The sequence below is a fragment of the Phascolarctos cinereus genome, unplaced genomic scaffold (assembly GCF_003287225.1).
Source record: "Phascolarctos cinereus isolate Bilbo 61053 unplaced genomic scaffold, phaCin_HiC Scaffold_7;HRSCAF=346, whole genome shotgun sequence".
NCBI classification, from domain to species: Eukaryota; Metazoa; Chordata; class Mammalia; order Diprotodontia; family Phascolarctidae; genus Phascolarctos; species Phascolarctos cinereus.
In genome coordinates, this window is record NW_027556180.1 from 20,979,901 (window position 1) to 20,992,352 (window position 12,452).

Genomic DNA, 12,452 nt, shown 5'->3' on the forward strand with positions numbered 1-12,452 from the left:
TCCTGGTGACCTGCAGTAACTGCAGCACTGCTCCATTAGTCATGTCAACGCCAAAGATTCCCAGACCCATGGACCCTACAGATCAAAGGATCGTGGTGAGGTTCTCTACCGCACTGGCGGGTGCACCTCCTTCGTTCTCACAAAGGCCCGATGACACCACAAGGGGACGTCCTGACCGGCGCGTGAGGCAGAGCTACGCAAAGTCAACAGCCTCCCTCCCTCCTCCAGAGTCGTGCTGACCTGGACACACTAAGTGACCCAGGGCCTTCGGATGGGGCCCCATCAGGCCAGAGGACAGCAGCATGGACCTGGGCAAAGACCATTTTTCACTTTTGTCTTTGAATCCCCAGGACCTGGCCCAGGACTGGCCAGGGGACAAGTAGATCACAACCATGAAAATCTAGGCTGGACTATGGATATTGTGGGGTCACCCAGCCAGCAGGTGAGCAAATCAGGGCAAATGCTGCGGCTGCTGGGCCTACCCTGACTTCCTGAGGGGAATGAGATTTTATAATTCAGCACATGGCACTGAGATGGCTTGTGGGAAAGGAGGGTGTTCATGAGGAAAATTCTCCCGCTGTCCACCTTAAAATTCCAGGAGTCCTTCAATATGAAGAAGGCCTTAAGACTTAGATGGACCATTTTATTAATTTACAACAACATCTTTCTTGACTCTAAGAAGCCATCTGAATTGACGCAAGATGAAAGAGATGTACACAATACATACAATAAAACACTACTAAATGGAAAGAACAGCAAAAACAAGGAAGCCAGATGCTGCTGACGACCGACCCGCACCTTGAACGAGAGCTGAGAAAACATCCCTCTGTGCAGAGGCGGGGGACAGGGAGCACGGAGTACTGCATGCACGGCCAATGGCCTTTTGTTCTTTCTAAGCCCCAAGACAGAGGGGCACTCGCTAGAAGAGCATTCAGAAATGAATATAAAATGAAAACATTAGGCAGAAGTAAAAATAAGATGAAAGAATGGAAAGGCTTTACGGTGGAAAGAACTGCCTTAAAAATAGGATGACGTTTCTTTAAAGGAATAAAAGGACTTTACACATCGATCTAGTCATGAATTCTGAGTAACAGCTCCTTTGAAAAAGTGGCATTTAAGGATGTCCTTCACAATTAAACATGTTCAAAGAAAAATCTTTCCAGAAAGGCAAATACTAAAGAATGTTCACCATTCCTAAAACTTTAAAGAACTCACATGGTCCCATGAAGTCTAGAATTAAATAGAGCATTAAATTAAGAGATCCAACCAGACGCATGCACTAAAAATGGTTTTAAGCTCTGTATATTTTACACATTATCAAGAAATGTATGTGACGGTATGTCTATGGTTTGTCAGAAGTGTAACTTACCCCTGTTTTATCACACAAGCGTAAAGTATGGAATGATCCCACAGCAAATAATTCTCCATCCGGAGCCCAGGCAACTGAGGTAATAGGATGCTCATGAGGCTGTGAGCTGTAGAACAGACGGCCATAACTATCCCACACCTGTCAAAAACAAGTAACCAAGTCCGTTTTTTCATATTAACCACCCCCCCATCCTGACAAATGTAAGTACTATTCCTATCAGTTATCAAGTTAAGCTTTAGAAACAATGTTATCTTTTTATAAAACTCATATTTCTCAATAGATTTTATAACACATGTAAGAAATAAACAGGTGGAGCCAATTACATTCCGTGGGATGTTTTAAAAAATGCCAAATGTTAAAAATATGGGAATATTTCATGACAGGAAAAAAAATCATTTTACTAAAAAGGTTCAAAAGCATGAAGAATTAGAAATACCTCGTATAAATTTAACTGTTATTATGAATGAAAGCTATCTTGAAAGAAAAGAAAGCCCCTTTAAATTTGGTTATAATCTCTTTTTTTAATGTTCAATTTGATGCTTAAAATGTTCATTTCTCTTACTTAATAAAAACTCTGTCAATGGTCTTTTATTTTGATTACTTTTCCTCTAATTATACATAAAGTCAGTCTTCTCCACCACCCATTTATTCTTGTCAAAAGCTAAAAGTTTCCTTATGTTTACTGTCTCAGTGGGTTTGACTTTAATAACACAAATGTACTGATTTAAACAGTAACTAAAAATGGAAACAGTAATTACACTGCTATTTTATTAGGCCAATTTTTTACATCAATAAGATTGTGAATATAAATTAGGCATTTTGAGAGGTGCTGCTAAGGTAATACTTACAACAGCATGGAACAGAATTTCACTCAGTTATTAAAGTTATATGGTATGGTTAAAGTGAGGACCTTTAAGGATGATTTCATGTTCAAAATATTTTGATATATTAAATATTTCCAATTCTATGATGAAGTTAATTGTTACACACCTTATATTTACAGTCTTCACCAGCAGACAAGATCAGGTCATTGACTGAGTTCCAATCCACTTTCAAAATAATTCCATCATGAGCCTTCCACTGTGAAAAAAATAAGAGATTTATAACTTTAAGAAAAGGGTGATGGATAGTTTCCAAAATGGCTTATTTTGCAGATTAGTCATCTTGCTAAAAGAAAAAACGGGAAAAGAACAAGGTTCTCCCTAGCTCCTTTCTGTCTATGGTCCTCTTGGCTTGTCTCCCCATCCATGTCCACCATGGTCCACATTTGTAAAAAGGCTGTCACCCACTCAGGAATGCTGATTCATACGGCACGCACCATAAGTGGCACCCTGGATCAAACCACAAAGGCCTTTCGTTTTCTCCAGAACAGGCCAAGTGTGGGAGTAGATCAAAAGGGATGCTTTCTGTGGACGACAGGGCAAGGAACTGTTGAGCCAAACTCCCTCAAGGAGCAGAGCCTCCAAAACGAAGCCGGTGATCCTAGGTCTGGCAGGGTTGGTGGTGTTGAGACTTCCAGAAAAGGGTTGTAGCTAACAGCACTGCTATGGGACCTGTCTTCTGGAAGTACCGGAATAAGGCAGGAGTCAAGTGAGAGAAGAGCTCAATAACTAGACTCTCCTCTATGTCACTTGTGGCCAGATCAAAGTAATGGGAAGAATAAAGGACAAACATTTCTCTTTCATGCAGGCTGGCTGTCAATGGGCTGAACACACCCACAGGCAGCAACCCTCGGGCCTCGGTTCTGTCAGAGGGACACCAGGCCCCAGAGCAGGCATTTCTCCCCTTGTGGCCCTCCTCTTCTCTCTCATTTGGTAGATCAATCACCTATACCTTGTGATTCATTTTCTCTACTTCATTTCTTGTCTCTTTTCCTTATTTCTGAGCATAATCTCTTCCATTTTTTTCTTCTTTGCTGACTTTTTTATCCTCATGCCTGGAGCCTTGGAGCTCTCAGGCCACTGGACACAGCCTCTATAATAAATCACCACTCTTCTTGCAAGAATGTTGTTGTGGCAATGTTTCAGGCTTAAGTACTGTAAAGTAGCTATCTCAACTGCACAGGCCATAAGTCTGCATATATCTTCCCTATGTAGTCCACATACATTTCAGTCTTATGTGATCAATAAACAGTTTCCATCTTTCAAGATATGTGTGTGTTTTACTGGGGCTCGCTCTATGAAAAGGGCCATTTTGCCAAGCGTCAAGCCCTCAGAAATGATGAGGAAACTGGGGGAGACCCCACCGCAAGGCCTGCTCATGGGGCCCTTTCATCTCCCTACTGAGACAGCTCTTTATCAGTTCATCCATCTCATTGGTCTTGCTCAGCCTCTTCCTCCTGCTATTTCATCCATTTAAACACTGTCTAAGCGCTGCTTTGGTGCTAAGGGAGGTACAAAAATAAATACAAAACATCACCTGTAGGCAGGGAGCTCCAAAGTGAATGGGCCAGCCTTCCTGTCTTCTCTCCTCACACATTTCTGCTCCTCACACCCTTCTCAGAGCGCCCACTCCATCAGCGGCTCTTTGCTCTTCACTCCCTAACGTCACAACCTTGACTCAACTCCACAGACGAGTAAAGGTTTCTGACTATCACCCCCAGCCCCCCACGTAGTAATGAAAGACCACCTACATAGTACCAAACAAGGGAGTGATCTTTTATAGGAAGAGTAAGGTTTAAAGTCAGCATATAAGGTGAAAGTCTCACATACTCAAAATGACTTGAAAATCCCTTGGAGCACTGATTTTTAAAAATATAGCATCTTTAAACAGCTTTAGCCAGGAAAGAAGCTAGGTTTTCTTTAAAAGGAGGCCATCTCTATCAGAGAGCAGCCAGAGTTGAGATTGCAGCTGTGGAAGCAATGGGATGGAAATCACTGCTGACAACCTTCAGCTAAGTTACAGATCCCACGAGCAGAGGTGGGAACCAGAGCTTCCATTCAAAGGAAAGCAAATGAAAAACAGGCAAAGCCATAACTTGCAGGAGAACTGGGGATTAGGCATGGGAAACCCTTGGAAGGCCTTCACACATCCGTGTGACTGGGCTGGGAGGGTGTCTATGCCTCTCACTGATTTTCCTGCCTATTTTACCATAAGGCCCAGAGGACCCAAGGCAGTCAAAGGGACTCCCTTTGACAGGAGCTGTCTCATTGGCCAGGAATGCCAGGTGGGCTAACCACAATCACTGCCCTCCTTAGCTCAACTAGCCTCAGAAAGTGTCATACACAACCAGTGAGCATCACTCTACACAAGGAGAAAGTGGTGTGTTTGTATGTGTGTGCATGTGTGTGTCTATTGATAGATAGCTAGACAGACACACACATGCACACACACATATATCTCTCCATGGCCCCTTTGGCTGATACGTACACACACACACACACACACACACACACACACACACACACATATATGTGTGTATATATATATATATATGCATGCATGTATGTATGTGTGCATGTGTGTAAAAAATACACACACACATACATACATACATACATACGTATATAAATAAAAGAATCTTAACTAATTAACATTTTCAAATGATGGGCTTTTTTTTTTGCAAATTTGCATATTTCTAAAGCTATTAAAGCTTCAAGCTGCACTAAGCCATTGAGGACCCCCACATACTCAAATGTTCTCTTCCTCCAAGGAAGTTTGGGCAGAGTCGCCACGCTAAAGAAGGGCTTCTTCAAAAAGACTAAGTCATCTCACCATTAAATACCTTGGTGAAGCCACTTCATGTCACATCAACCCTGATTTCAAGACAATAGGTCGGCTCTCCATAGGATCTTTTAAATAGGAAAGCATTTTCCAAATCCAAGTAAACATTAAGCTAGACACAGTCCTGGAATACAGCCAGGCATAAAAGAAAAAAATACCAAGCTCCCACTTCAAAGCACACTTTCAGTAACATCCCAGGAAATCAGCTCCCAAAGGGTGTTGGCCAACTCCAAGAACTGCAATGGCTACGGTATACATGAGCTCACCCTCCACTGGCGCAGCCTCTACCTAACTGCGTTTCCTAATCTGCTCAAAGCCTTGTTCATGTCCCTCCATTAGAAAGCAAACACTGAGAAAGACTTTTTTTAAACACAAATGTTTTGATATTGCATTTTAAAAACTATGATGTGTATAATAAACTGTCACACTAGCTAAACATCCCAACATTATTTATAAGGGGAAAACAGAAGAATAAAAACAATGGTTCTCATTATAAATTAGTTGTAGAGCTACAAAACAATTTTCTCAAGTTAAAATCAGATTAATAAAAACATGGTTTATATTTTCCTAAAACTGCATTTTAAGTTTGTCTATTTACAAAGAGATGCAGCTCAACTGGCCTCTTCCGCATGAAGCCTTTCCTGATCCCCCCAACTTCTTCTTGTATTTCACTGCTTGGTCCAGACCGGCATTTACGTACTTCATACTCGGGCAGCACACATCTCTGACTAAAAAGCACACAGCTCACTACCAGCAGGCACTGTTTCACTCTCTCTTTGTATCTCGAGTCCAGACAGTGCTTGGCACACAGTAGGTGATTAAACAGACTTGCTGACTGAATGCTCCATGTATTATCTATCTTGACACTATGCTGTTAACATGGTGATATTAGAGGCTACAACACCACACCTGAAAATACTTAACACATTAGGATTTCTGCCTGCCAGAGGCTCAGCATAGTCAGTAGCTACCAACAGCTATGACGACAGCATGCAGGAATCCTAGGCAAGCTTTGCTGGAAATTTCTTATGCGAGTCTATTTTGCAGCATCCTAACTCAAGCCTATTTTTGTCAAGAACCCCCCAGGCCAAACTGTCAGAGATTTGTGAACTGAAACACCATTCAGTTATAGTTTACTACCATCATGAGAGGGAGTGTAAGAGAAAACCAGAGCCAGCAGCATCTGTTCCTACAATGAAGGCTACTGAAAGATCGCAATCAAGTGGCCATCCTGCAGACGTAAAGACAGCACCCACAAGGACTGTAGAGCAGCAACCAATGGCTCTTGGCCCAGCAGTCCAGGCAAGGCTTCCCTGGAGTTCTACTGTTATCTAAACAGTACCTGTAAAATTTTAGCATTTGGCTGAAGAGGCTTAATAATTAGCTGCTTCCCTGCTGTATAAAGGACCTTTTCTGAATCAGGGCCCCATGCTACCGAGTAGACCGGTGTGCCTGTAGGAAGAAAGAAAATAACAGTGATGAGGGCTTGGGGGATTTTTTGGTTATACCCATAAAACAAGACTACTCATAATTGCAAAGTTGTGGTGGGGAAAAAAAACAACCAATGGTGCTGTCAGTATTCCTTCCATTTCCGTGGCACCTTTCAAACTGGCCTCTATCCTACTTTTGATGTAGGTCCTTCTAGAATGGACAAGTGACAATCTACCCCTAGCATCTGACTGATGACAAGTATCTGAATGATTCCTACTGGGCTCAGAGAGCCCAAAGATTTACTCGAGATTTTGAGATTCCCGATGAAATTGTCGAAACTAAATTATGTTCAATTTGATGAGAATCCAAAGAATGCTGTTGGAATGACTGTTCATCCATCCCAACCTACCACACAGAGCAGGACGTAATGCTTCTGTGAAAACATCGAGGTGACCTAAACTCACCATACAGGTGGGTTCTCCTGCGGCTGTTGCTTTCAGGGGCACAGGGCAGTAGCACTTCTCCCAACCTTCTTCTAATGAGTAGAGATCGCCACCCCATTCTCCTCCCACTCCCAATTCATGAGCAGCTGCTTCAAATAACAGAAGTGAGTTTTGCTCCCCATGAGCTCTACCTTTTAGACTGGGTTGGGGGCTCCAGGGAGGTCTCAGTGACAAATATTACCCCTGTGTAAGTCAACCCTACTTCAAAGAAAAGAGCTTTGATTTGGGTTGTTTTGTTTGTTTTAACATTAAAAGATAACCAGTAAACTCTCTTTTGGTTCTAAAATTCTATGCTCTATATACTATGATCTAGTAAATCTGATTTCTATGTATTCCCATTGGAGGCTTTATGACTGTACTTCATAGAAGAGTCCTTACAAAGTCTCCCTCACTGAGCCCCTTCCAACCTCTCCATCTTCTGTGTCCAGGGACACTGGCCTGTGTCTCTGCCCCTCCCCATCTCCCACCTGTGACCTTTTACGTGCTGTTCCCTGTGCCCAGAATGCTCGCCCTCTCCCCTCCCCTCCCACCTTGCTTCCTTCAGCTTTCCCCCAAGTTCCATCTTCTGCCCCCTTTGATGTCAGTGCCTTCCTCCCCTCAGAGACGATCTTCCAAACATGGTGCCCCTCCCTCTCTTTGGAGGTAAGGGCGGTGGTCTCTCCTGGTATCCCCAGTGTACAGCACAGTACAGCCTGGCACAGAGCAGGCACTGATAAAGGCTCCTTGACTGAACTGGTCAACCTATTACTTTCTCAATTACCTAGTGGATTTAGTTGGAGCTGAGATGTATGCAGAACTAAAAAAATAAACTAAGAGACCCAGGTGATTTAAAAATATATATATATCACATTTGCTGGAAGGATATTCAGCATCGAGTTAGCTAGTGTACCTCCAAAGTCTACCTTTGCTACTTGTGCGTTAGGAGGTTGATTCAAGGTATCATATATAACATATAAAACCTTAAATTGTATTATAAAGCTGGGTTTTTGGAAACTGTCCAGAACTCTTTAATGATTACTAAATATGAATATGAGGGTAGGAAAATAGACCATTCTCTTTCATGCACAATACCTCTAAGTCTCTTTACTTTTGGCTAAATGAAATGATAGAGTTTTGGGACTTTCTGGCCAAATTACAAGACTAAAACGTGTAGCGGGGCTTAATCACATGGAGGGGTCAGCTGACAACTGAACAAACAAGGAAGAGAATGTAACAGGACAAAGGCTTTAAGCTGGTACCCCACCTCTCTCCCCCTCTCAGTAACCCTCGCCCTTTCCTAGAGCCACAAGGCCAGTCCAAATATGGGGAGGGGGGAACCCTGAACATACAGATTCTGAGGTCCCCCAAAGCTATCTCCCTTATGGGCCCAATGGCATATTCCACCTTAGAATACTTCTCTAGCAATTTTAGGATTCATTCACCCCAATTCTTGGGATGAAACTCTTAAGTCTTTTCCACAATCCAGGCATTCTCCCAATCTAAGAGTGTACTGAATGCTTTATAGGGTTCTATTGTTCCACTAAGTAACTAATGATTCAGGTAACTAGGCAGCTTCCTTCCTGCACAACTATGGCAAATGGGACACAGAACACTACTACATACAATTAAAGGAATTCCTCACCAACAGAATACAATTGCTCTCTGAAAGTAGACAGAGAGAAGTTCCATTGGAAGCAGCACTTATAAAAGTTGGTTTATACCTCTAATTAAAATGTTGTCTCTGTGTGTCCATCACAAAGGAGACTGGTTGGCTAGAAGATCTTCCAAGCCATAAATGACGGGTTCAAAGACTACGAACCCATCTGCCTCACTGAAGGTATTTTTCTGGCTAAAGCCACTGAAAAGTCTCTGGCTCACCAGACTGGGAACGCCCTGACTCTTCAAAGAGCATGACAAAAATTGGAGCAATTGATTTCAACAGTCATCTCAGAGTGAAAGAAGACTATGGGAGAAGGAAGGTAATGGCTGCAGAGCAGATGGGGTGAAGTCAAGAAGAGAAGGATGTAGTAGATGGAATAAGAAGTTATCAGAATGGAGAAAAGAAAGAAGGGAATAAGGAAGTATAGTCACGGTTTGGAGCAGTGGCTGACAAACTCTGGCACTAGGACCAAATCCTGTCCAAAATAACTGAGAATTGTCTGACAATGGTTTTGACATACAGCTGATGCTATTCAGTCCTTTTCTGGTTGTGTCTAACTTTTCTTGACACTATTTGTGGCTTTCTTGGCAAAGACACTGGACTGGCTTGCCATTTCCTTCTCCAGCTCCTTTTATCAATGAGGAACTGAGGCAAACAGGGTTAAGTGACTTGGCCAGGGTCACACAGATAGCCTCTGGGGCCAGATTTGAACTCAGGAAGATAAGTCTTCCTGTCTTCAGGGCTTGGCACCCTACCCACTGTGCCACCCAGCTGCCCCTTTAAATATAATAAAACTTTAAAAATTCTAATTCTAGGGCTGTACAAAAACAGACAGAAGTCAAAACCAAAGACTAGATGCCCTGCCTATCTAAGGAAGCCTAGACCAGGCTAGACAGCACTTCTAAGTCCAGGCCATGACCCTCAGGATTACCTTCTATGACCTCCCTGGGATCAGGACATCCTGGCAGCAGGGACAAAATCGGTGCCAGGCTTCACACCAGCAGCCCTCCCTTATCTATCTGACAGACTTGTTCTGACCTACACATGACTCTTTGCAAAGGAAGGGCTAGGAGCTCAGCAGGCTTTCAAAGGGGATGCACCAATGTAAGAATTACATTCTGTCAGACTTCCCAGAAGACACAAATCAACATGTTAGATATTTAAAATGCAATGTTCACACATAAAATTAGATAAAAACAATTAGACTATATCATGGTGACAAAAAGTGAGCTTGTGAACATCAGTGCCTGAGTCTCATCAAGCACTTCTCCGTGGGCCCACGCACAGTGTTGACAAAGCACCTGCACAAAGAAAGTTTCCTCAAACGCCTCCCCCACTGCAGGAGCCACAAAACGAATGCAGCCCTTCAGGTGCGATGAAAGGTCTGGCCCAGTGCGGGAAGAGGAGGGAGAGAGGCAAATTTACTTTCAATTTACCTTTGACAGGTTATAGTCGGCATTGGCCCCATTTACCCAATTCACAAATTTCTAGCAGTTTATGCCATCTTTCATGACACTGTGAGAATTAATTTCATGACTATGAATCTTGGGGAAAAAAATGTTCTGAGCAAAAGGTCACAGCATAACTTAGGTACAAAAGCAAATAACCTACAGAGGAAAAAGATCTGGGATTCTGTTAGGACATTCCCACGTGTCTTCCCTAGAGCACGAAGACTCAGCACTCACTGACAGGAAACGCAAGGAAAAAGGGGAGACATTCTGGCTCCCTGTTACTATACCATATCCATTACACAACGTCCAGTGACCTTCCAGAAAAGCGCTGGCTACATCCTAATGCTGAAAACCCACATTTATAGAACACCTACAAACTGACAACATGCTTGTGAGGTAGGGTGTGGTGTCACTGCCGCCATTTTCCAGAGAAGGAGTCTGGGGCACAATGGGCCTGAGAGTGATGAGACTTCAGAATTGGATCCCAGCTCCAGTCTTCTGACTCCACAGCCAGTGCTCCTCCCACTATGCCCATTAGCATGATTCTACACTTTAAGGAGCATCGAGTTAAAAAGTTAGCCCCTCATACCCATGAGCAAAGATAGATTTTAGATAAAAAATAGCAATGAAAGTTGCACCTCAGGTGGCAACATTGAAGAGAGTCATTTCAAAGACAGTGAGATATCTTTAGATAATTATATATATATATATGTGTGTGTGTGTGTGTGTGTGTATATATATGTACACATATATATATATACTATAAAGCTAATTTCTAACTCAATAGAAATTTAACTCTCAAAAATGAGAAACTGACCTATAATTTTTCTTTAAAATATCATATTCCCAATTTCATCATATAATGAAAAAATGATCAGATTTTCATATTAACTTGCTAAACTATTGTTTATAGTAACCAGATACTGTCATTCTGAAGGAAAACTAGTAGACATTTATTAAAAAAATCATTAAAATTTTTCTTGATTTTTTGGGGGGGTATTAGGAATTTTTTTGGGGGGGGTTATGTTCCATTTCAGTTAAGACACTTAACTAGATCTTGTTTTTCTAACTTTGTACACTAAAATCATGTGATCTTTTTGACATTTTTTAAGAAACCACATGCACCTGGGGTTGGGTTAAATGTCAGACCCTTATCTCTCTGTAAAACAAATTATCTAAATTCTTTCAACCTGTTGAAGGCATTTTAAACCACAGGAGTGGAGGCAAAAAAATGTATTTCAGTTGTTTTAAGGAAGTACATAACTCAAATATACGTGTTTTTCACATCCACGCTATAAAGAGAAAGCCCCCAATTTTTTTTTCAGTTTTGTATACAATAAGACATACCATGAAGTACTTTTCAGTCTTTAATGCAATATCCTTTATTATGTGCTATTGCTTAATAATGCATATTTATTTATCCTAGAGCCTTTAAGCAGCACAGGCTCAATAAGTGTTCACTGACTAACTATACAGAATCCAAAAAACCAAAAACTCAAGTAACCCGATTTTTTTCCTGAATTCTACTTTGGTTTAAAAAAAAAGTCTCAAAAATGAATTTTTTTAAAAGATGGATTTATGCAATTAAAAACAGCAACTTCTCTGTCACACCCATGCTGTCCAAGCCTAATCTCCTTTACCTTTTCTATCTCTAATAATTCCAATACTACTAATATTGAACCTAGACACTGCAAGACCTTTCTATCATCAAAGGAAACCTTCATCTCCTCACCTTTAAAATGAGGAGAGGGCTATCCTTCATAACACCAAAGTCCCCTGATTAAATATATGCAGAACTTGAAAAACCACTTCTTTGAGAACTAGAAATCCATATGTGAAATTCACAAGGGTAGGGATTGGGACTAGACCTATGTCTGACTCCTGGATGGGGTCACCCCTTCATCCATGCAGGTCACCCAGTATGTTTTCTACTATTCAGGCTCTTAGAAGATTCCCTAGGGCACAGAGTGGGGGGTGACTTGCCTTGGGTCACATGTGACAGTTCATATAATAACCCTTATGGAATGTGACAAATTATATATGAGCAAAACAGCATTTTATAGTTTTTCTTAGCTCTTAAAATGGCTGAATTCTTCATAAAAGGTTTCAATATCACTTTTCATAAGTGTTCATCTCACTAGCAACAATAAATATTGAGGCCGTATTCTCTGAAAATGTTCAACCTTTATTATAGAAAATTATGAGTAAGCAAGCATGTGTCAGCCCTAATGAGCAGGGAAAACGCTTGTGGTGTGGCACTCTGATAGATAGTATCTGAGAGGTCTTCTCTATGACGCCATGAAGCTAGAGGAGGGGAAGAGATGAGGGACTCTGCT

The 12,452-nt window shown here is 41.7% G+C and overlaps 1 protein-coding gene across 9 annotated transcripts in view; it reads right to left on the reverse strand.

Moving 5' to 3' along the window:
• The window catches only part of IFT80 (intraflagellar transport 80), a 122,909-nt gene that overhangs the window by 68,509 nt on the left and 41,948 nt on the right, over window positions 1-12,452 (reverse strand). For all 9 annotated transcript variants that reach the window (XM_078147247.1, XM_078147245.1, XM_078147244.1 and 6 more), the window contains 3 exons: window positions 6,435-6,544; window positions 2,360-2,449; window positions 1,370-1,507 (listed from right to left, as the gene is read on the reverse strand). In XM_078147247.1, the coding sequence (XP_078003373.1) occupies window positions 1,370-1,507; window positions 2,360-2,449; window positions 6,435-6,544 (338 nt within the window). The remainder of the gene's footprint in view (window positions 1-1,369; window positions 1,508-2,359; window positions 2,450-6,434; window positions 6,545-12,452) is intronic.